This window comes from Diprion similis, chromosome 2, assembly GCF_021155765.1.
Source record: "Diprion similis isolate iyDipSimi1 chromosome 2, iyDipSimi1.1, whole genome shotgun sequence".
In the NCBI taxonomy this organism is placed as follows: domain Eukaryota; kingdom Metazoa; phylum Arthropoda; class Insecta; order Hymenoptera; family Diprionidae; genus Diprion; species Diprion similis.
This window is the reverse complement of record NC_060106.1, coordinates 6,241,952-6,266,737: the sequence shown is the minus strand read 5'-3', so window position 1 is coordinate 6,266,737 and position 24,786 is coordinate 6,241,952. Positions and strand designations below refer to the sequence as shown.

General features: G+C 34.0%; 4 protein-coding genes and 1 long non-coding RNA gene across 16 annotated transcripts in view; 3 read left to right on the top strand and 2 right to left on the bottom strand.

Moving 5' to 3' along the window:
- LOC124416031 (mucin-4) overlaps positions 1-3,286 on the top strand; it is a 38,773-nt gene extending 35,487 nt beyond the window's left edge. For all 7 annotated transcript variants that reach the window (XM_046896860.1, XM_046896858.1, XM_046896857.1 and 4 more), the window contains 3 exons: positions 307-371; positions 465-631; positions 1,530-3,286. In XM_046896860.1, coding sequence (XP_046752816.1) covers positions 307-371; positions 465-631; positions 1,530-2,197 — 900 coding nt within the window. In that variant the 3' untranslated portion in view covers positions 2,198-3,286. The remainder of the gene's footprint in view (positions 1-306; positions 372-464; positions 632-1,529) is intronic.
- A 5,089-nt stretch (positions 3,287-8,375) lies between these two features.
- LOC124416036 lies at positions 8,376-9,566 on the bottom strand. The gene is made up of 2 exons (XR_006930749.1): positions 9,304-9,566; positions 8,376-9,183 (listed from the first exon to the last, which is right to left on the bottom strand). It is a non-coding gene; the product is annotated as an uncharacterized LOC124416036 (long non-coding RNA).
- Positions 9,567-9,667: 101 nt separating this feature from the next.
- On the top strand, positions 9,668-16,327 carry LOC124413172 (zinc finger protein 3-like). Of its 5 annotated transcripts, none has more exons than XM_046893604.1 (7): positions 9,668-9,805; positions 12,008-12,925; positions 13,015-13,206; positions 13,356-13,508; positions 13,999-14,081; positions 14,447-14,849; positions 15,869-16,327. In XM_046893604.1, the coding sequence occupies exons 2-7, from the start codon at positions 12,014-12,016 to the stop codon at positions 16,154-16,156; spliced, it is 2,031 nt and encodes a 676-aa protein (XP_046749560.1). In that variant the 5' UTR covers positions 9,668-9,805; positions 12,008-12,013; the 3' UTR covers positions 16,157-16,327. The 5 variants fall into 5 exon arrangements, with proteins under 5 accessions (XP_046749560.1, XP_046749542.1, XP_046749551.1 ...); XM_046893586.1 differs by having other exon boundaries at positions 13,822-14,081; XM_046893595.1 differs by having other exon boundaries at positions 13,356-13,586.
- A 1,258-nt stretch (positions 16,328-17,585) lies between these two features.
- Positions 17,586-21,063, top strand: LOC124413929 (protein RFT1 homolog). Of its 2 annotated transcripts, XM_046894742.1 has the most exons (8): positions 17,586-18,159; positions 18,524-18,726; positions 18,903-19,089; positions 19,293-19,565; positions 19,639-19,770; positions 19,963-20,094; positions 20,172-20,672; positions 20,793-21,063. In XM_046894742.1, exons 1-8 carry the CDS (start codon positions 18,100-18,102, stop codon positions 20,949-20,951), a joined length of 1,647 nt encoding a protein of 548 aa, XP_046750698.1. In that variant the 5' UTR covers positions 17,586-18,099; the 3' UTR covers positions 20,952-21,063. The 2 variants fall into 2 exon arrangements, with proteins under 2 accessions (XP_046750698.1, XP_046750705.1); XM_046894749.1 differs by lacking the exon at positions 17,586-18,159 and having other exon boundaries at positions 18,602-18,721.
- A 559-nt stretch (positions 21,064-21,622) lies between these two features.
- Positions 21,623-22,978, bottom strand: LOC124413944 (ragulator complex protein LAMTOR5 homolog). Its single transcript, XM_046894759.1, has 4 exons — positions 22,694-22,978; positions 22,259-22,320; positions 22,033-22,147; positions 21,623-21,821 (listed from the first exon to the last, which is right to left on the bottom strand). The coding sequence occupies exons 1-4, from the start codon at positions 22,726-22,728 to the stop codon at positions 21,758-21,760; spliced, it is 276 nt and encodes a 91-aa protein (XP_046750715.1). The 5' UTR covers positions 22,729-22,978; the 3' UTR covers positions 21,623-21,757.
- Positions 22,979-24,786: the final 1,808 nt, after the last annotated feature.

The following is a 24,786-nucleotide window of genomic DNA, read 5'->3' as shown; positions in this document are numbered from 1 at the left end:
ATGGGTATCTTATAATATCTGTGGTGCTAGGGTAAAGGAGCAAGTATTGAGAGAGAATGACGGAGTCGTAAAGATTTCGTTTCCCGGTTGATGGTTATGATGCAGATGAAATGTTTCGAATTATTTTAAACTATCTTTGCTATGAGTTTCGATCTTACTCAAAAGAATATTTTTTCAATATCTAATATTGTATAACTTACTCAAACTTGCTCGATATTCAAACTGCAATTTATGATGTGATTTTGATTCATAATTGCAACACGGCATTTGATCTTTATGCAAACTTATTCATTATTAACGTTTCAGTCTGAAAAAGATGAGAAGAATCAAGTGCTGACACCCAGCGAGGAGTATCAGCTTCTTATTAAAAGGTATGCCTTTAACGTACACATCAACCCAATACAATTCTAAATGCTCTTACTGTTGTAAGCATATTTGTATATTAACGTTCATTTTATGAACAGGCAAACAACAGAGTTAGAAACCTTGCAGCGCAGACACAGAGAAGAACTAGAAAGATTCCAACAACAACAGCTACAATTATTAATTCAGCAACAGCAACAGGCCAGCGCCTTACATCAACACCAGCATCATCCCCTCCTCTACCACACAGTTGCCTCAACAGTTGCAGGTTGGTATGAGGTTGAAATAAACTTTTGAAATTGAAAACTTGACATTCAAATTTAGGTGAACATTGTACTAGTCCAAAAAATCGACTAATTTTTTTTTTCAAAGTTACATGTTTAATAGTTGTAGAAAGACAAAATAAGACGCCTGTTACAATTTACGCCCTTAATATTAATATTTAGTGGTTTCAGAATGCAATTTCCCATTTTCCACTTAATTAACACAAGAAAATAATTTTAGTTATTTCTGAATTTTGTAAATCAGTAACGAAGCAGTACGTATGTGCTTGATACATATTTTTGTAGGGAAATGCATGCTCTACAAAAAAGGTCTCCTACCTATATAATAGTACAGAGTATTTCTTTTGGAAGCAACATTACATATTCTCTCCCATCTGAAAAACTATTTCTATGATTAGTTAATTAGCGAAAAAAATTCTCGCTGATAGGTATCTCTTGAATTTAATTTTGGGGAGGAAGGTGTAGTTCTTTTGAAATCGTCACCACTCGATCACATTCTGTAGAGAATTAATTTCCCTATATGAGTGTCCTTTCAGCGACATCAGTATACACGCTGAATTAGTTATTGCAATATTCTCAGTGTCTTAAAAGTCATTATTTTTTCTAACAAAGTAAATGAAGTACGATTTTACGTTTGACCAAGTACTGAAAAAGTATGTGCTCTATGTCCACGTTTAAGAAATTATTTTGCTTTACAATATGTTCAAAATATAATAAATTGTTTATGACCTTTTCCTCATCAAGCGTGGATATAAAAATTTATTTATTATTATGTTAATTAGAGAATTACCAATTTTTTGTATAAGATATGTAACATATGCGTATGTTACGATAATTTCAGTTTTTATTTCGAATCAAACCATACAGTTCAAATTCTTTCAGGGCAAACAAGATCGACTGGGATGGAAGATTATTTAATGTTCAGTACGGCGCCTCAGACACCACTACAAAAAATGCCTGGCCAATCGTTAGATACAGAAGAAACTTTGAGGCTAGCTATGCAAAAGCTGAACCAAACCCCGCAATCTTCTCAACAACAAGCTACTAATATTCCACATGCTTATGTTATCCCCATACCGGTTATGCCTACTGAGAATATGCAAAATATAACACAACATTCAAGTAATTATACCAGTGCGACAAATGCTAATGAAACATTAGAAACAATTGGTTCAACAAACGGTCCAACTACTTTGAATCCTGCACGCTATCAGTTTGCACCAATTATACCGGATGGAGCCAATTTCAGTGGACCTATGTCTGGTAGTTTGGTCGCTCCAACTCCCATATCTGGTTCTACTGCTAACAGTGGCTACCTCCATTATCATCAGGGACCAACATTGGCAAATTTTCAAACATTTGGGTATACCCCTCATGGTGGATTCTTCCTACCAGCAGGTTACCGATTGATCTACGCCCCTACCAGTAGTCCACAGTCTCAGCCTGCCACACCCGCCACTCCTCATTTGGGTAATTCACATAACGGCACACCGCCAGGTGAACCCCAGCATTGTTCCGAATACAATACGACTCTGCAACCCGACCAGTAATCCAAAATATCAACTTTCTTAGCTTACAGTCAATATAACTAATTTGCTATTCAATATTACTATCACCTTATTAATATATTGTCATTTATTATTATTGCCATTAAAAAACTATCATTACGATACAATGTTGATGTGTGATATTGTATCATACAATAACGATATATGCTTGTACGCAAGTAACCAAGCAAGCATATATGTACATAGATTTGTTGGTTCGTTGTGGCGTACGATTGTTGATTTGCACGCGCGTGATTGTGACTTGTAAAATATGACCATACGAATCATAATATACGGGGTATTCAGAGAATTTCTACTTAAGATTTCTACTGCATCACTCAATGGTTGTACCAGAGACATTGCGTCATTAGAGTGTATGAAAACAGTATAAGAATCAGCATTTATGCTAGTAGTAATTTTTGATCGACAGCTGAACGTTTGATTTGATATCACCTACTCTTATCCCTAAAAGTGTTGAATGGTTTCACGGCAGTTTCTGGAACAGTGATTATTTTTGTCCATTTTTTTTCTGTACCTAACAACCAAAGCACAGGGTAGATCAATGCGTTGTGCATGTTTGATCGTGTTGAGATTATATTAAGTCACTATGGTCTCTGGTATGAATGTTAAAGACTTACAATTAAAGAGCAGCTTCCACGTGGTAGATATGGAGTATGAAGAAAGGATTTATGTGAACGAAAAACATTATTGATTTAGTCACTGTTACGCTTTCATGTAATCATTTTAGCCGATTTGAATACTACAATGAAAAATAAGTTATTACCTCGCTGGCTATGCGATATCTTATCTATCAGTTTAACCTTTGTTATTTTCACTCTCAGTGTGCTAGTTTTAGAGAGTTATCCCTTTCTGGTATTATAATATATCCTTGAAACGTTTCCGTTGCGTTATTATATCGCAGTGTGCAAAGTTCTGTAATGTTATAACATCATATTTTAACTTCAATCCCAATAATTGCACTCAATCCTAATATTTCTTTTAGAAATAAACGTTAATTAAATTATTTTTTTTTGCAAAAGTAGATCAGACATATTTTCAACTCCCTGCTGAACACCTTACTCATTTCATTAAATAGACAAAATAATGTTTAAAGTCCAATTAGTAGGAATGTAGTTAATCAAATTGTAAAAAATTCCATAAATTTATTCAGTGCGGTTAAACTTGACCAATGTAATATCTGAATGATAATACAAAGATCATAATCCGCAAGTATAGGTTACAGTTTTGATAAACTACAAGCAGGTATTAGGTGTACATTTACCACGAAATGAATATTTTTCACATGTCCAGATAGCTATTTATTTTCTAGCAATATCTTATTTCAAGTGGAGTATAATGATGGACGACAGTATGGGTGATAGACAATTGATTATACCAGATGCTGTGTACTGAAGAGAAAATGCTCATTTATTCTCGTACCTTACACATATTCCAGCTTCAATAATTCTCGTATGCAACTCAAAATAGAGAACAAATGCTATTATGACGTATCACTTCGAATGGTATTACTGAATAAAAATTTGTCTAACTGTCATATCTTTTGAGTAACTTTGAAATATTATTCAGCACACTGCGTAATTATGTAGAATTGTTTGAACATAAATCCCTACAGATTATCTATGCAGTGGATTTGCGTGTGTCCTACTACTAATATCGACATATTGATATAAAGTAAAATATTTTTATTTCGATTAGTTTGTTCCTTCTATATTTTAAGACGAATTTTTTTTTAAGTTTTACACCTTGCATAGGCTTTTTATTAATCTATAACTACCAAGAACTTAGTGGATAACGTAAACCTGAATATATTATGTAATTGTATAGGAAATTAAATGAAACGCCATGAAAGCTTGACGGAGGCTGGGCATTGGTATAGATAGATATTTAAATTAGGTTGCAAAGTTTCAAATAAGTTGCAAATGCTGTGTGTTGAAAATTTAAATTATTCAAATTAAAATAATGAATCTAAAGTGTAACAGCTGCTCTGTATCCAGCTTTGCTTGTAGCCGAGTATTGCTCATTGCTATTTTGAATCAGAAATTTGTTAAAAATAAAGCGTTATGAAATGCTGTAGTGAAACTCTGCAACCTCTAAATCAAAACGTTTACTCAAAAAATGAATGAATTTTTATGGTATAACAACTGCAGTATTAAATTATTGAATTCACGTTCTTTCCACATACTTATGAGTATAAACTCGCTACAAACAATCTTCCTCATTAATAAAAAGAGGAAGTTTTTGAATAGAAGGTGCAGTATTGCTCTAATGAATAGAATATTATATATTACAACAATAGTAGAGTGCTGTCTTCTTCGTATTAAATTATAATTCGCGTTCGGATTTACCCTTCGACTTTTCTTATATTTTCCCTTTTTTTTTTTTTTTTGTACGTAAAAAACGAATATACCGAGACATTAATTGGATGATTGAAATTATCTTTCGTCATATATAGTCAAGTCTACTTTTTCTCGTGTTATCGAAAGTAATTTGACCTACATAACCAATTGGATTTTTTAAAATCTGCTGTCAACTACAGAGACAAAAAAAAGTAAAAATTGAATGGATTCCACAACTGACAATGAATGCTAAATTAAAATTGTATCACATGGTCGCAGGACAGCAATAAATATACCTACATCTCGTAAAAATTTTAGGGCATTAAGGTTCAAAGAGCATGCACATCTTTTTCAATCTCTTACACTTTCCAAAAAGCTTCGCCAGTTTCAAAACTTCACGGATACGCCGTTTCGAAATTAAAATGATTGTGAAAGTGACGATTGAAGTTTAAAAATTTAATAACTGAGAGAATTAGTTGATATTAATATTGGTTCAAAAATCTATTATCTACTTTAATTAGTTTTTATTTAAAATTACTATCACTTGAATATCGATGTATGATTTTACTACGCGATATAGTGGGTACATTTCATTTGTAACTCATTACAAAATTTATGAATTTATTAATGAAATGCAGGGAATGTTCATAAAATATTCTATAATGTGCGTCGAAAACGGCCAAAATTTATAACTAATTAACTTCAATTGGAAACATTACAGATCTGTAGTACACATATGTATTTGGAAATACACGAATTTTGGATTTCGCTTATTTATAGAACGATGCACTCTATAGCTTGCCAAAAATATTCAACACAAAGCTTATCTTGATTCTAACAATACTAATCTTGATTGCGTAACGAAAAAAATGAAACTATCAATTAATAACAAGAAAAATTAATAAACTGAGTTGTACAGTAACTATAGAATAATTAGGCTAAGCTTTATCCAATCAATGGGTTTCATAACAAAAAATTGATAAAATAAAATTATATAATGATTAGGCAAAAAAAACTCATTTTTAAACAATTAACTAAATAAATGTAAATTAACGTCTCTTGTGCCGGATAGGAAGTTTGTAGTTAGAGGTTTGATGAAGAGTTGAGCAAGTTAATTCACAAAGACTGATTAGGTAAAAAAAAATCAGTGATTTAAGGAACGAAATGTTATTTGAAAAAAAGAAAATAAAAAAAATAGAAAATAACAGATATCGGTGTATGAGAATAAATATTTTGATGTTTTGATAACTAAATATTTCATATGCCGGTATGTATAGCAGTTGTAAGGTATTGGGTGTGACAGGGGATACTAACAGCTTAAGGCATGTGATTTGCGATTAAACATACCTATTGAAAGACATTCGCCGTCAGTTGGTAGTTATTTTTTAAATCGAAAACTTTGTTACAGCTAAGATAAAAGAAATTAATGAAAAAATCAACAGATGAACAATTGAAAATAGCAGTGTTGTAATAACAGTACAATAATAATAATAATGATAATAGTAGCATTGTACTTTTGAGAACTCTGCTAATGATTTTCATTTTTGCTATATATAACTCCCTCGGTTTTCAATTGAAACTAACACTCGCTGTCTCCGATCCCGTAAGCAGTTCAAGTTTTCATTGAACTAATTGAATGTTCATTCTTTATTATATCTGTAAATATTTTTAAGTGTATGATTACATATTAGGTATATGTTACTATCAAAGACAAGATGCAATTTATAAAATACATAATATTATTTGAATTCTGTCGTTAAAAAAAAATTTAGAAAGTTAGAATTGGCGCGTAAAGAAAATACATGCACATATGAAACGTGCGTACATATATGAAACATATATTTATACGTTTTGTTAATATGAAGGTATTGATAATTTAAAAAATTAGATTTATGAATAAAGATATGTTAGGCTCTCAAGTTTAGGTATATGCTGATCTACATCATATAGCTAGTAGTGGAGGTTTGCAACAGCTACACATGAACGAGATACACTTACCTAGGCGCGAATTCAGTGACTATTCAAAGTTTAACAATGCAAAATTTTTCGAATATCTCCATAGTAAATAGATCAAAGGGAATTAAACTAATTTAATTTGGTGTTCCAATTTTACCTTACATTTTTCAAAATTGATAATTATTAATTTATGAACACTACTTTTCCCGCTTAATTTCACCAAAATAATAATCAATTTACATTGTCCATGTATAATTGTATTTTGATTTGACTCCAAGAAAAGATTGTAACATTTATTCAGAATAAATTAGTAACTTGTAAGAGATAGTGAAACTCTCCGCTCCTATTGTAAGTGCCGATTATAGTAAATTTACAGTAAAATTTATCTCTGGATATGAAATCAATATATGTAGCAGTTCGACAATTGCAGATCACTGTTACTAATGAATTTATGAATCTTGTAAAAAAAAAAACGATCATTATAAATATTATGCGTTGTCTAAATTATTATTAATATATAGTATAAAAAGAATAGATTGGTACTATAGTTAATAAATCAATCGGAATCAATCAACAATTTGGCCACAAATGAGTAATGGAGCATTGAGAATAGATAATGCCTAAAAAGAAAATACATATTCGGAATTTCTGGTGAAATAGGCTATAATACAGCGCTATTGCAAGACCTAGAGTCAGCTCGAAAGGTTCTAGCCGGCCTTTTTCACCAAATATTCCCTGTATAAATGTTTCAATGAATTATCTTTTGCAATACTGTGAGTAGATCTGTAACATAGCACATTGTAAATGCACCGAAGTTTGTGGATCTCTAATTGTCAGATGTGTAGGTATAATCACTTTCACTGATAAATAGTCAAAAAGACCAAATTGAAAGATTTCGAAAAAAAAACAGTAATAATTTGACATTGAAAATCGTGGATGGAATGAAAATTAAAATAATGGGTTGATGGAAGCAGTGGCAAAGGTGTAAACCCCAAGTAATAACGAAATGAATGAATAAAGTTACACAAAGAAAGTATTGATATAAAACATATGTTGATAGTAATGACTTTGATGACTGTGACGAGTATTTAGAGTTTCAACAGGGCTGGTAGGAGTGTTTGTTTATAAATATATTGCTTTCATTTCGTGTACTGTTTGTCATAAACTGTTGTATTGGATTGGTAACACGAGCAGGTCACTTATATGAGAGGAATGTGAAATACATTTATTAGATTGTTTTAGCTAAGTGTACATTATTATATTATTTAACTAACTATATAACTTTCGGGGTAGATAGATAGATAGATTATTACCCTTTATATTTTGAAAGTCACAGTTCCTCCTCTGTAGTCGTAAGCATAAGTTTATAAATACATTTATACATATTCATATACAAAACACAAGGTGTGAGCGTGCAGAATAAGGGTTCAGAAAAACGATCTACTACTCTTCACAGACTGATTTTTCAGAAGATTAAGAAAACAGCTAACTTTAGATGATAATGAGTTTACATGATAATCACCTAAGCATAACTGCAATTATTAAACTGTACGGCATACTTCATTATAACTTATCCTGTATTGTTTATTGTATTTATTATCGTTACATTGTTTTAGGAAAGGAGAAAGATATGATAGGCAATTTAAGCTTTTAACTATACATAGTCAATCTGTGTTTTACTTGCTTCACCCTACCAGCCATTTCATACCCAAATCATTGGATTTATTGCTGACAGAAAATGAACAATGTCCTAATCTGCTGACAAAACTTTATGGGGTAAGAGAAAAAGAGGAAAAAAATGGTAGAGATTAAATAACACTTTAAATTTATATTGATTACAAGGCAATAACTCATTTTTCTTAGCCTCAGGTTCAGATAACTTGTTTGTGAACATGCAGTGAAGTCAGTTTCTCAAATCATGTTTCTTGTTTACTATGAAGTGCTTCTCGTATCTTTTCTTTATGCCCAGTCTACTACCACAGATTACAAGTCTAGACTGTGAATTATCGTAAAATGAATCTAAACAAGGGCTCGAGTTACATTATAACATTGTACTGTTGTAACAGGTGTGCTTTTGCAAGAATGCTATAATAAAAAGTATCTCAGCTAAAAAAATGTGAACTCGAATCAGTTATAACTGTGGCGTAAGTAATAATTGAATAAACAAATCTTCAGATAACACTAGAGAAAATATTGAAAAATGTCTTTTTATCATACATGTATATATTTAGATTAATATTTATTTCTTTTCTTCACAATATACAAAGTTTCATTTTCGTTTCTTTAAGCAATATGTATTTACACATTTCTTTTGTGTTATTTATCTTCATATCTCGTACCTTATTCGTATTGTGGTAGTTAAATTGGGCTGATGCAAAATCAGTAAGAAATGTTAGAATCTTACAGTATACAAAATTTTATAAAACTTGCTAACAAAAATTCTCAGAACTTAATTGATTCATACTTTCGATAATTTTTCTGCCAATAAACATTCATGAAACGTACACGTAATCAGTTTACAAAGTTTCAGGATAAGGTATCCCAAATTATGGCAAAATAGCCGCGTTCAAGAAATTTTTGTATATCATTTTCCCGACATCGCATTATTTGATCCAGGTTAATTTAATTAGCACATCTCGAGATCCAAATAATTACGTATTTTCATCTTGAGTAGATCTGTAAACAAAATATTTAAATAAAATGAAATATAAAATCAAAAAATATAGAACTCGCAGGTATTATACACGTTCATGAGAATGATAAAATATTTAAAACAAAAACTATACAGTCGATTACCTAAAGAGTGTCAAGACTTTTTTTACGTGCATAAGCACCCATACAGGCGAAAAATCCCATTATACTGATGAATAGCCCCAAAATAAGAGCTAACGTGTCGCCAAAATCAAATCCATTTGATGCGGACACAAAATTAATGTTTGCAAACAGTGCCAAAATCAAGTATAACAACATTTTTCTTCAAGTACCGTATATTTCTTTGACACTAGAGGTATGGTTAAGTTATACCGAACGGTGATGTGTTAGATCGAGATGGAATGTATGCTTCACCGATTGGACACCATGCCCCCCCCCCTGCCTCAACCACACACCAGTGAGTGTGCGTGCACAGGAATACATTTTTAGGTGACTACTATACACGATCTATGACTTGAAGAAGGCCCCTGGATTGACCGCTAGACGCGCCACTTTCGTACGCTGTTGGCAGTAGTCGCAGCTGTCTCGTTAAACAAAATGGCGACCATTACTCTGTGGAGAAAGGCATAAGGCGCGTATCGACCGAGTAAGTACTGATTTTTCAACTATTCAGGTTCTTTCTGAGGTGCTTGGGTCGGCCTCATGCTAAAAATAGGTAAAATAATTCAGCCGCTATTATATTTTTCCCGTTTCTCCTCCCTTCGATCCATCATTCGAAACAATGAGTTGAAAATTCATCGAAATGGGGTGCTGCGGATGCTACGTACTCTAGCCATTTTGTTATCCGTTGATAAATACAAGCCAGTTCCGTACCGACAGGCGAAAACTTGGCTTTACGATATAAACCTTCGATTCAAAACGGAACTTGTTATTTTATTTATATGCTTACCATTGTTGTTACACTGCTGAAATATTTTGCATACAAAGTTGTAACGTTCTTATTTATTGCATTCATTTATTTTTTTCCAACGCTTTCGCCCATCCCTCTACACTTTCCATATGCAACATTTACTGCTAATTGTACATATACACAAAACTAATTAGAGTAAATTATGAATTTTAATCGCGCAAAGAAGCTAGTGTGCCGCCCACCGTATATCTCTTAATGTTCCACCGATATGAGGACAACTGTATCAATTTCGTTCACTCACCATTTGCCACAATTCAATGCTTATCGATAAACAATGCAGTGATTAATAAGGCTGCATGCTCTATGATAAACCTCTTACTAATATCATTATTCAATATCATTTGGCTGTAGGGCTTCCAATTTAACGCCATCCATAGTTTTCCAAACATCCATTCGTATTAAAATTTAGCATGTATATGGTATATGACGTCATTGTGCTGTCAGAACGATCTAAATTGCAGTGCTGATGTCTTCATTCATTAGAAATTTGTATCAACTGCAAAGTCACTGGTATTAAAATCATAATCATTTTAACACAAGATCTTGATACTTACGTTTTAAAGAAGCTGAAGCTCGTAGCCAAAGTTAAAAGTCAAACAGACTTAAGTTTCATTAAATAACCTAGTAACCGTACAATTTTATGGCCATTTTATAAAAGTATTAACTTTTGTATTTTATGTATTTGTTTGGACAAAGTTTTGATGGTTGGGCTTTACTGCCTCATTTTAATCAACATCACGATGTTCGGTTGTTAATTCTGGGTTTCTTCTGGAAGACTAGTTTCAGCATTATAACGTTTTCAACTATAAACAAAAATCATTGATATTAATGAAGTTTCAGGTTATTTATAATCACTGCAAAATAATGACAATCCGAGTTACCCACTCGTATGGTTTCAAGTATTTTAGACTCGATTGTTAAAAAAAATAAATAAAACATTAAAATAAAATTTTCGTCAGTCGTCATCATTTGTCATTTAATTTTCAAATATTTCAACTAAAGTTTTTCGGCGTCTGATGCCAGTAGAGTTACAGACATTTATATCTGAAATTATATCAATTACAGTTCGTCTATTCGATTTATTGTTAGGTGTAAAGCCAAGTTACAGAGATTGGCTTAATATTAAAAATAAGTTTGGAATTTAAAACATTAGTCGCCAAAATGATAAGCTAATAACTAACGTGAACTAGATAATATTTTTAGCTTGATATCGAAAAGTACAACCCCCGGAAATGCAATGGTCACATGAAATGGTTTGCAGAAAGCCTGATCACACATATCATTAATTTTTTCGAAAATAATTTCAATATAACTGAATCCTCTTTTGTAGAAATCCGCACTTACATTGGATTCTAATTATTAGTTGTGGTAATTAGAAAATAACGGATACACAAACGGAGCATTGATTTTCCTTCCACATTTTTTTACTCCACTTTTATTTCCCCTGATTTTTGCAATTGTCATAATAATATATATGTCATAAACATATTTATTACACAAGTGTCCACGTGGACTACTTTGAGAACTTGATTTTTTCTCAAGTATTGAAATAATGAAGTTTATGTAATGTTTACGTGTTCAACTTTTATTGACAGTAATGTAAGGCCAATGTCAGAAAAAAAAATTACAAAACTTACTGAAGTCGAACAATCCGTTAAAAAGAATACATGTGATACATGAAAGCAAATCAGGATGAGCTACATAATCACTAAAGTTCATAGAATGATGTATTTATTTTCTGTTTATTTACTGACGATTTTTTATGTTCAGTCAATTTGGAGTTCTACAGTTAGATATATGTAATTGTTAATGGAAATATCCACTTCCACCATACATCTGCTGTGTGATTAACAGTTGAAATTTTATTCAAAACCACAGTGAAAAATGGAGGTTGAAACAATTGAAGCGGATAGCAATGATCTCATGGAAATACTGAAGCAGGCTGCATCGGGGGATGAGATTATTTTTGAAGCCAATATTGCTGGGGATGGAGATGGTGAAGACGCAGAGGAAGTAGAAGAAATTGTTGAGATAATTGAAGAGATTGAAGAGGTAGAAGAACCAGAGGAAGTTGAGCAATCTGTGGGTACTGAGGAAAATGAAGATAACGAAATTGACGAACATATGGATTTGAGTATGCCAGATGCAGAAGCAAGCGACCAAAGACAAAATGAGGATGAGGAGACAGAAAATCCTGCAAAGTCATCTTCGAAAAATTATGCTAATACTGATACAGACTTGAGCCAAATGAGAGCAGAGTATGTAAAAAAGCAATTGAAGAAGCATTTTAAGAATGACGGTGACAAAGATAGAAGTAAACAACACGTGAATTACGACATTGATGAGGATTGGGAAGATGAAGATTTGGATCAGGGACAACAATCAAAAGTAGAGTCCAGTCAGGCTCAAATTCGTAGTCGTAAAAAAACTTCTAACAATCAAATGGAAAAAGATGACAGACACTCTACACAGAATGGTAGAAAACATCTATCAAGTCCAAACCATGATTCATCATCTCAACCAGGTAGATCTCGAGGTCATGGAAAAATACCGCAACAGGAATCGAATACAGATGAAACTACAAATGAATATTGGGATGAAGAAGAGCATGAATCTATTGTAGGATATGAAGATGATCAATCAGGTTCTCAAAATGAAGAGAACACAGATTCTCAGCATGAGATTGTGAAGAATGCTGAAAACAATTTAGTTTATACTGTTCTTGGATCCAAGAAACAAAATAATTCAACTAAACAAACTCAAGACGGAAGGTTCATTAGTTCACGTTTAGTAAAGGTAATACAGTCATATTTATTCTACTTACTGCGGGAAAGAGAGAAACCTCCACACAATTCAGTTATTATAGATACAATTCGTTATTATAGATCGAACAGCATGAGGAAACCCCAACCGAGGGCACAATATATTATGAAAACGAAGACATGGAAACTTTGTATGTTGAACAATCTGGTGGTGATCACGATAATTACCAATACAACAACATTATTGAAGGAGATGAAGAGGTGACTAGAGACAGTAACAGGGACGATGAGGAAACTGACAATCAAGAACCACAGGTACCAAAATGCAGAAGATTATTAGATTTGAGAAGGATTGGGAGTTAAAATATGTGGCAGAGAATACCAGTAGATGAGAGAATTAATAATTATATTTTTTCACCAGATTTGAATAATTACTTTATAAACATTATATTCATGACTTGCAGGAGCAAATCTTTCTACATGAGGACGAAGATGGGCAACTTTATTTCAAGGATGAAAATGGAAAACTGCAACCGGTATACTTAACGCCGGATGGAAATTACGCCATTGCCGAGAATAGTAGCGATGACCAAGACAGTCGAGATCTGGATCAACAGGTAGCCAATCCAAGACAACCCGAAGGTGGTGCTGTACTTATACCTGGTTTCGACTACGCCCCCAGTACCACAACCAAAGTATTAGCCCTTTGACATCTTTGAAATTGTAAAACAGTTGATCAAACATTAAAGTTGATTACTCTGATAGTTTGGCCATCTGCCTTAAAGTTTTTAGTACAATCAATTCACTTTGAAGCTAGCTTCACAGAGAAATTAGTTTACCGTAACGTTGGAATAAGTTGAATCGGAATTGCACCGTCATTTTTTACTGATATGTTAATCAGTGTACCTGGTACTTCCTGTTACTTTCTAGACTGCTGTGGTGCCAGCGTCAACAATACAAGAGATAGACAATGAGGATAATACTGTGACAATATCTTTAATCATCTCTGAAGACGAGAATGGGCAAAAACGGACTCAAGTTATCATTCCAACAACAGACAATCTCAAGTGTGACACATGCAATAAATCGTTTAAATCCTCATTTCAGTTACTTAGGCACAACAGACTGAAACATGCCCGAGAGGAAGATATGACCAGCAGAAATTATCCGTGTGACTCATGTCCCAAAAGGTAATAATTTTGAAGTACTTGTTTACAGATAGAACATGTTCTTCAGCAAGAATAACCGGTTACAATCATAACGTCAATTCTGGGTTTAAAAATATTAGTGTATTCTGTAACCACTGTTTGTACTTGAATTTTCTCCAAAAAATGTAAACGCAAAAAGATTACAGATTTTGACTAACATTTGACTAAATCTTAAGTGAATAATAAATTTCGTTGTTGAAAAACTTCTTTATAACATACGAGAACTTTAAATTAATTTCCAAGGGGCTAATGGGGCATTTGATGCTACAACTGTGTTTATATGAAAGTATAGCAACAGAATACCCTTTAAAGATTTTATAAATTTGCTTACCTTGATAAACTTGCAGGTTTCCAGATCAAAATTCATTGGCCCGTCATCGGAAGTCTCATACAGGCGACAGACCGTTTCAGTGCCTTGAATGTCACAAGACCTTCCCTACGTCGTCCACGTTACGACGCCACCTTACTCTGCATAATCCTCAGTCACGTCCGCTGCCTTGCATCTACTGCGGTCGTCGCTTTCTGGATAAAGCAAGCCTAGCAAAACATGAACAATCTCATCTTGGTGGAGAGCAACGTACTCACACGTGTGATATATGCCACAAAGCTTTTATGCACGCCAGTGATTTGGCACTTCACAAGAAGAATCATGATCCCGAACGGAAATTCGATTGTGAAGTTTGCGGACGAGAATTCAACAGACTCAATAATCTGCAGCGGCACATGATGGTTCATCAGCAGGTACATATGGTATATCGAACAATTGCTTTCTGTAGGGAGTCTCTCGCGAAAGTGATGACTCCAAGCCAAGCAGATACACGACTCGGATTTGAGCTAAGCGTAGCGAACAAGTGTAGCGAACGAAAACTTGTGCATGTGTTGGTGTTGGCGGTGTGTACATAGCTCGGAGTCGGCACTTTCACCAAAGTCTCCCGATATATCATTCTTATTCATTAATCAACAATTCTTCCTATATCAACTGAGCAAGAAAAATCCTACAATGTCCACTAAATATTCCCGTTATTTGCGAAAATAAAAATCTCGGATGAAAAGATGTTTGAATTGGCACGCAACTTAAGGGTGGCTCTACTGATTTTACTGCAAATTTAATCAGCTGTGAGTTAAATGAAACCAAATCAATGGACCAAACTTTATCTCAATTGATCATACAGTTTTGAAGTTACTGCAGGAGATAAAAGATTTTCATTTCTGCAAATAACTCAAGAATAGTTCGTCCGATTTTGCTCAAAATTTAAGTTAGGAATAACGGCATCGATTGAGACCAACATCATTAAGATCTGTTAATTTAGTTTTGATATAATGTTAGATAAAAGATCAATCTCAGAGATATATGTGTGCACACACATGCATTCCCAGACATCCACCTCAAATAGTTGTCTCTAGACGTGAAACGGCGGAAATCTACTAAAAACTGTACTTTTCATCTTCGAAGCGATTAGAATAACTTCCCCTACTTCTCTGAAAATAGAAAAGTGGGAAGTTAGAAAATACATATCTCTATACTTCCTTCAATGTTACACCCAGCTTACACCTTTGCACACTTCCGTTGGAGTGTCTTACAGAGAGTGGATACGAGAGTATCGTCTTGCTGTGAAAATAAAATAGTAAATCTATTCATTTTGAACAAAATTGTGACAGAACAGACAGAGACGTAGATTACTTGTGCAGAATATTAATATATTGGTTGTAAGAAGGACTTCCATATAATACGATGTACATAATCGAATTTTTGTTTTTGTTCTATGTAGCAAGGAAATAATGACGAAGCTTTGTCTTGCGACGTGTGCGGCATCACTTACAAATTTATGAGCTCTTTAACCAGGCATATGGTGACGACTCACGTGAATCCAGAGAAGATGCGGCAGCAAGCGGAAGAACAACGACGAAAACGAGAAAACAATTACCGTCGATACATGGAAAATCGAAAAATGTACGAATGCCAGCCTACTTCTGGGTATACCAACAAACGTACAGCATTTCACCATAATACGGTCTCTATGAATATGCAGATGAGCGACAATGACGAAGATGCTTAATCATAATTATACATTAATTTGTAATTTTTATTATTTACAAACTTTATATTCCTCAAGACGGTTATCTCCTAATTGATGTAATTATTTCTCAGTGTATACAAAACCTGAATACATTACCAATTGATTTTAATGTACTGAATCATTGAATGAATAAATAAGTACAAACTTGAATACGTGTACATGGTCACGAGACGGTTATCATGCATGTCCAGTTCCAAATGCTGACCTTATGCGTTACTGAACGGTACGTTCATTCCGGAATACACGTTATGCACTGCATATTCACGCAGATCATTCTTCATGGAAAGCATTGGAACTCAGTGCAAAAATTGGATAGTATCAAAAAATTTAACACGAAAGGTGGTTGGTTTACACATTTTAAAAAGAAGTACAGCATTCTGTAATTATCTATAACGGAAGAAAATTATCAATGACAAATCTGCAACGGAAAATTATACAGTGGAATTGCTGGAGTACATTTCAAGAGAAACATCATTGGAATGTCAAATATTTAGTGCAGATGAGACCAGTTCGAATTACAACATGTTACTTAACAAGACTCATGCGTTCTTATGTAGTGTGTTAAAATTCAAAAATCTGGCGCGTAATCAATACACATGTGATCCAGGTGCTTCTATGTGTCGCCACTAGTAGGCGCTGCCATGTACCCCTTGTGGGTTCTGTCGGTTCTGTCAAGCCTGGAGTGAGAAATAAATCAGTCTTGTGTTGGTCGTATAAGTTATCTGTTGTCTGTGTTGGTCGGGTTGGTCGTAGCCATGAGCGTCAACTGCCGCGAGTAGAAATTAATGGTTGTAACCATGAAAGCCAGGAGTTGTGTGCATCAGTTATTCGCCCGAATCTTAACAAAGAACTGAAGTCTGGAGTACACTGTACTGGAGGCGCAATAATTTTTACTTACAACTCATGTGGACAGAACTGATAAAAAAGCTGCAGACTCCAGACCAAATGAGAATCGAACAACAGTTCTTCTCTCTAGCAATGCTGATGCTAGTTTTAAACTATCATTACTTGTGATAGGCAAGTCGGCAAACCAGAAGCAATTATTAAGAAAAAAAATCTCTGTAAAAACTATCAGTCAAACTTTGAATTCACGTGCGATTAACAGTTGCGCGGCATTGGCTAGTGGCCGACCAATTATTGTCTTTTTCTTTCATATATTCCAATAGACTGTGCGCGAATTCAATTTTAGTAGCGAATATTTCAGCTTTAAAACGTGTCATAACCAAATGCAAACTCAATTCGGATAAAAATTACATACACTTACAATAAAGTTATTTTTTTCGGTTTTCTTGCAAATTTTTTAGAGTGTTCCATAAATTCTCTGCTTTTCTCATTCAAGAAGTCTTGACAGACAGGTGGATAAAAAAGGGTTTCGGATGATATATTGTAATGAACTTTTCCACAAAGAGTTGGCAACTTTATTTTTTTCAATTAACTACTTGATCGAAGTATGTTACACATTTTAAATATGTATATATCTGTGGTAAATGATGCCTCAAGTAGCACTGGTTACTCGTGCTCTGATCTTGATTGTGTGAATACCACGTGCCAGCTTAAAAACCGCATGTATTACACGTAATACGTGTACACGTTGCATGACAACAGAATCACACGGCACGGCTGCGTGGGGTGAGAAATTAGGAAGTGTCAACTGGAAAGATTGAGCGAAAAATATGAGAAACGGAGTGATTGAAGAAGAATACAACCTGTCAATATGGAAGATCTGTTGAATGAAAGATCAATATATTCCGTTCTACTGTGTCAACTAAAAAAATCATTTGTCAGTAACGGAAACTGCTGATTTCATATTTATTTCGAGAACGATGTTATATTCTCGTTTTGTTGCATAACCTATAAGCAAAACTCAGCGTTACATGGTATGATCAATAACGGGCAGTAAAAATACAATACTACTTTGTAAAATGGCACCAAACATTTTGAAAAGCAGTTTAGAAAATGCATCGTTCAATATAATATTCCAGGTATGTATGTCATTTCGATAATTACATCTACTTATCCTGTCATTCAGGAATGCGTATCTGCTGACTGTCATTTCAGTCATGCGATGTGGTTATTTGACATGAAACCAACACGAAACCCCATGAATTCATGTAAAATCGATGTGAAATCTTGTGAAAACAATTCGAAATTCCGTGAAATTATTAGAAGTGACAAAATCACTTGTACACTATAAGTATGACTGAGTAATCCCTCGCATGGAGGTACACTTACTGCCGATTACATTACAGTTCATAGCCTTGAATTTTTTATATTCAGACGCTTTTTTGTAAACATTGACACTGGACCAAAATGGTAAGATCTTTAATTTAATGTTACATTTTTCAGATACTATTCCGCTGCGTAACATTTGTTCTAAATGCGTTTGTAGTACGGCATGTAGGCCAAGCAGTGCTTGGTGTCATGAATGTGAGGCTGCTCTTACTGGAATCTATGATCCTCTTCCTCTCTCGTGAACCGTTTATGAAAGCATGTCTCACAAACACGGCTGAACACAATTGGGCACAAGTGGTTAATTTACTATGGGTGACGTTAGTTCCTTAATCGTTAATTAATATTTTGGATTTTTAAAAACACAATCATATTGGCAACTCGATAGTTACATTAATTTCATCTCTTATTTCATTAGTGTAAATAACAGCATTACTTATTCATATGAACTAATGGCTATCCAGTGTGAAAATGATTCTCAATAATATATTTCCAGGGTTCCAATATGTGCACTCATGTCCCTGATCTTTGGATACACATGGTTGTTCATATTATTGCCATCAGAAGTATTACCGCCTTACTATACATTCGCCGTTTGTGCGGTTGCTGTTTCCTGCATTATTGAACTATCCTCGTTGATTGTTCAATTAGTTGCCAGTGCTTTTCTCTTTGTAAGGCTTAAAGTAAGTTCTTCCACTAAGGACTCAAAGCTTTTTTATAAATTTTTATGTATTTTTACAGTTTCAAAACACTGCATCTGAACTTTTCATAATTATACATTTATTAACTTAGGCTTTGCCTCCAAAAAAAGGATCATTTACATAAACTGTTAAAAGAGTCAAAATTTTTTGGTCAGAAGATACTCATTGAATTTATATGATTACAGGTAGTCTTAGATACAATTATGATAATCATTCGGACGTTCACCTTTGTCATACTGATACTTTACCAACCAGAGAATGCATTGTTTGCCTTTGGAGTGGCACAACTTGTTGCAGCCGTTTTTTACACTACTAGCCACTATGTTTATTTCCATTTTTACATTACCAAGATAGAGGATTTGAAGGTTCAAAAAAGAGATGATGTTGATGAGTCTGTGAGCACGGAATTCCCGTTTAAATCAATAAAAGACTTTTTACCTGGTCAATTGGTTAATTCGGTATGATTGTCAACAATATAATTATGAGGAAAACTCGATGCAAACTGGTTTCATATAATTTATAACTTTTTAGGGGTCGTTCTTGGACAAAAAATTATCCACTCTCACATGGAGTTTCTTTCGACAAGGAGTATTAAAACAAATTTTAACTGAAGGGGAAAGATTGATCATGACTATAATGCCTGTTTTGTCATTTGCCGAACAGGTATTTGAAGCAAAAAAATCTATTGTTGACACATGTTTATTCGACAAGAAATTCATTACCACAAAGGGTTTGTCTACTAATTACGCAACATTGACTCATTTACACGAAAATATAAAATCAATCATTATTCGTATTTTAAAAATTCTTCAATGACTCATACTTGACGAATAAAATAATTTTCTTTCACCAAAGGGTACATACGAAATTGTCAACAATCTGGGTTCCTTAGCAGCAAGATTTATATTCCGTCCAATAGAGGATAGCGGCTATTTCTATTTCACACAGATGGTCAAAAGGGATAAATCGATACCTGATCAAAACGTGGCAAGTGGAACTGATTAGTTATTCATTTGCTCAGTACCAAGTCAGAATTTGTGATAATTTTTATCTTTGAATTTCAGGTAAAGGTGCAAGAGAGTGTTACTGTCCTAACACAGCTGTGCTCAGTTGTAACATCAATTGGATTGATTGTTCTAGTTTTTGGCCAATCTTATTCCTCACTTTTACTCTGGTTATATGGAGGGTCAAAGTTAACAGCCTATTTGCCGGTTTTGTTACTGAGATCCCATTGTCTTGCAGTATTATTGTTAGGCATAAATGGAGTAACCGAATGTTATACAAATGCAACAGCAGACAGTAGAACCATTGACCGGAATAATTATATTATGATATATGAGTCTGTAGCATTCCTAGTAGTATCATATTTTTTTGCATCTTGGTTTGGGCCGGTTGGTTTCATTTTTGGAAACTGCGTTAACATGGCTTTGAGAATTTTGCATTCAACCAAATTTATAAAAAGAAGACACGAAAATACCAAATATAGACCATTATTAGGACTCGTACCTAAACCAATATTCGTTGCATCTTTAATATTAGCAGCCGTTACTACAAAAGCGTCACAAGTAAGCATAAAAGTATCAGTACTCGATAGAATTTTGAAATTATCAAAATTTTTTACTACTGCAAGATTTTGAAAAAAAATAAACAGGGCAAAGCTAAACTTCCATTTTCCGTTGTTTTAGGCATACTTTTTTCCTGGCGAAAAATTGATCCATCTGTTTATTGGTATCGTAATGTTTGGGCTGGTGATGGCTTCCTGGGTTTATGAACATCAAGACCTCATTCAGCTCGGTGTAAACAAATGGCGCGATAGGCGAAACAAACACAAAAAAGATGATTGACCAATGAGTCCTTATTTATTGTTTGTAATATGACTGTATAAAGATTATTGTAATATAGTTACATAAGACCATATGCTAATAGTAAAAATTACAACTGTTCTCATGATTGGTTTTATCATGACCTGGTTCATTAATGTGACATTGTTTCCGGACATAATATTTTACATTCAAAGTCATAAGATATCACACTCATAAGAATTCATAATTATTTATCAATAATTGTACTTCAGACAAGAAAACAACTTGAGTAGAAGGTTATTCTTTCATTGCAGTGTGTAAATACGAATACTTGCAGACTTTTGATGTGAGAGCCAAAAGCAAAGAAACAAGTGATAAAGCAAAATTGATAAATATTCAAATGCGCCTGGCTTGATCAGGTTCGTTAATGAGAAACAAACTTCGAGTCAAGCTTAAAGAAAAACAGTTCCATTTTTAGGAAATCAAGTGTAATGTTTGAAAGATAAAAATTCCGAGCGCAGACTTAAATTCAAAACAACACGTAAAATAGTATCATCGTCAATAATCAAAAAGAAGAAATATTAGGAACGATTAAATCTTGACTGGAAATACACCCAACTAAATTGAAATATGTATTCGATTACTCTTATTTTGGATATTCATGCTAGTGTGCAAGTGATGATGGATGAAATTTTAGAAGATTAGATTTTATCTATTATGAGTAAAGAACATGATCTTTAATCTGAACAAAATACAGTATTACAGAAAATGTAGGACAAACACTCATTATTGAGCCATATTTCAGATAGATATTGTTAAACGTAAAGATTCAACGTCGACGTCAGATTTTAGGGTGATATAGCTTTGTAGATAGCACCAACTATAGGTCCCTGACGCTGAATGATGCATTGCCTGAAATCGTTATTGAAGAATTCAATTTGAACAGCAGATCTTACTTGGACTTATTCAAAATTTGCACAAAATAATCATTTCGAATAAAGAATGAACTCTAATAAAATGATGGGTCATTTATTGAACTGAAGTAGACAAATGGGAAAATATTACTCCAAATTTGATCACATACTTCCTTTGTAGAAGTAAGTTCAAATTTCGACTTACATACCGATTGTCACTTTCTAGAGCAATAATGGGTGCGTTTGAATCAGGCTCTAACTTTGCGACCTCATCAGCAATTGCTGCTATCAACCCAGCGCTTTGCCCAGATGCACTCCCCTTAGCTAAAAATTGAATATGTATGTTTTTAGCATTGATATGTGAGACATGGGGATATTAATGCTGACGTAAAACCAAAAATAATAAACACTGGTTATAAATTAGTTATAGGTTACCTCCCAAGCAGAGGCCTTGACGATCAGCCAAAATGCATCCTATGACTCCTTCAACATTTGTCCTGTCAATATATCATAATTAAGTAAGATTCAGAACTTATAACCAAATTAATTCCCGGCTATTTTATCCTTCTCGGTTCTTCAGCAAAGGCAAAGGATGAGTCGTGTCAGAATTGATGTTAGTGAAGGTTATGAATGCAAGTACTATTTACAATTGTTAATTAAGTCATATGGAAGTCTAAGTCTGAAACCTTCAATATTAGTTCGTATTTCCCAAGCAATGATAAAATTACGTGGGCATTGTTATGAATTTCCAAAGCATTAAGTCGATTGCGTGGCAAAAAAATTCACGGGAAAATTGCGTATTATAAATTGTTTAAAATAAGCGCGTCGTAACGTGAAATCTACGAATTTTGTTTTACTTCGATAACTTACACGTTATCCATAGTTTTTTCTAAGTTACGTTCCATTCTGAGGCGCCAACTAATCACGGTTCGTAAGTAATTTGTGAGATTATGAGCAATAAACTGCTATAATACAAACAAAACTATGAATAGATTTACAGTGATTGGCATAAAACAACTGCTTATAAACCAGTGAGGTTATTTTTCTTTCACATGAACGCACTCATAGTTCTTTTTTCTTCACGACTATCTCTCGTTCTAAGAACTCTTTGATTGTTTAATTTATTTGTTTTTAACCTTTACGCATACTTCAATTGATTTGTTATATATCGATCATTGTCTAAAAAATACTCAAAGTATATATATTTATTAATTTGTCAAAGGTCCCCTCTGGTCTGACCGGAAATACCAAACGAAACGTTCAAGTCAAATCAGATGTTCGTTATTTAAAATTGTGTGAAGTCCCTAACAAATAATACATATATAATATATATATCAGTGGGATAGGACCAAGAGTTGAAAAAATACAAGAAAATACGCCGAAATTTAAAGTTTTACTTTTCGTATCCTGCGGAGGTGCATGCACCTGTGCGCAGGCTGAAACCTATAATATTACACTTACAAACTTCATTAATTACTATCTCAAATAGTACTTTTCATGTGTTGCTTAGGGTAATATGTATTGTGCTCCGTTACGCTGATATAATAGTCAGCTTTGTTATGGAATATTCGATTATTTTTTTATATTTTTTTTTGTACTTTAATAATATTTGCATGGTAACTTATTGTTCAGGTACCATATACTGACACCCGAACACTTGTTCTGGGATTGGAGCATAATATATATACTGAAACTGAACTGAAACGAAACTTTGGAGCTGTAATTATTATTTTTGTTCCCCATCTTATTACCAACCTGGCGTAAGTATATTTCACGTCTCTCGGCCGTTCCTGTTAATCCGGTGTTCGCAGCGAATGGAGCCTGGGCGGAATCGATTTCTCTGGCAATATTACATCGGCATATTGCTTCGGGGAATTGATTTCAGCATCTAGCCAAGATCGTAAAAATTTTGACTGAAGAAACGAACGAAAACGTCTTACCTTGGTTCAAAAAATTTTTACTCTACTTTTCTACGCAAGGAACGCATGGTCAGAAAAAGAATTATTATCAATAGGGAAAATAGATTGAATTATTAACAATGATTTATTACTCGATGGAAACAATACAGACCACATTGGTGGGGGTTGAACTGTTATTCACAGAACCACGTCAATACAGTGCATCGGAGTGTTCGTTCCAGCATTATTGAAAACCTAGAAAATATTCACAAAAATCAAAAGGAGTTAGCATTACATATTTTTTGAGTCAAAACTTTTGTGTTTCGGGATCGATTTCTATGATGCTATCTAGACTAATTGGACCCCAATGAACTCAGAAAACACAGCTGAAACAGGGTACGACCAACAGTAGAGCAATTTCGAGAGATAGATGAGCTGCAAAATAATGAGAAAACGAACTGTTTCGTTTTTCGGCTGGTACTTTACGTGCGTTGCTCGCAGCGCACTGGGACTGCGCCCGTTCGATTTCTCTCGCAAAATTACGTCGGGATAGTGCCCTAAAGAATTAATTGCAGCAGTTTTCAAAGTAGTCGATATTTCCGCCAAAAATCCAAAGGGATTGGCCTTACTTTTTTTGTCCTTCACGGAGCCGAGAATATTCGTCTCGGAATTGATGAGTATGACCCTTTCTAGGGTAATTCGGCCCCCAGGAACTCGGAAAACTCCGCAAAAACAGGGTAGGACGAACAGCAGAGAAGTTACGGAGAAAACACCAGCAGCGGAAAAATGAGAAAACAAAGTGTTTCGTTTTTTGGCTGTAACTTTTGATCCATTGCTCGCAGCGCATTCGGCCTGCGCCCAATCGATTTCCCTCGCAAAATTACGTCGGAATAGTGCCTGAAAGAATTAATTGCAGAGCTTTTCAAAATCGTCGAAATTTCCGCCAAAAATCCAAATGCCTTACTTTTTTGGTCATTTTTGGAACCGATAATTTTTCATCTCGGAATCGATTTGTATGACTCTTTCTAGATTAATTGGACGCCCAGGCACTCAGAAAACACATGA

Bases quoted from the DNA above. Each gene is read 5' to 3' on its own strand.
- LOC124413172 (XM_046893569.1), top strand. From the start codon at position 12,014: ATGGAGGTTGAAACAATTGAAGCGGATAGCAATGATCTCATGGAAATA. The intron at 13,207-13,355 runs GTACCAAAATGC...CATGACTTGCAG, and splicing joins CTGACAATCAAGAACCACAG to GAGCAAATCTTTCTACATGA. The intron at 14,082-14,446 runs GTAATAATTTTG...ATAAACTTGCAG, and splicing joins TGTGACTCATGTCCCAAAAG to GTTTCCAGATCAAAATTCAT.
- LOC124413929 (XM_046894742.1), top strand. From the start codon at position 18,100: ATGGCACCAAACATTTTGAAAAGCAGTTTAGAAAATGCATCGTTCAAT. The intron at 19,566-19,638 runs GTATGATTGTCA...ATAACTTTTTAG, and splicing joins CTGGTCAATTGGTTAATTCG to GGGTCGTTCTTGGACAAAAA. The intron at 20,673-20,792 runs GTAAGCATAAAA...CCGTTGTTTTAG, and splicing joins TTACTACAAAAGCGTCACAA to GCATACTTTTTTCCTGGCGA.
- LOC124413944 (XM_046894759.1), bottom strand. From the start codon at position 22,728: ATGGAACGTAACTTAGAAAAAACTATGGATAACGT. The intron at 22,148-22,258 runs GTAACCTATAAC...TTCAATTTTTAG, and splicing joins TCAAGGCCTCTGCTTGGGAG to CTAAGGGGAGTGCATCTGGG. The intron at 21,822-22,032 runs GTATGTAAGTCG...TAACGATTTCAG, and splicing joins GCTCTAGAAAGTGACAATCG to GCAATGCATCATTCAGCGTC.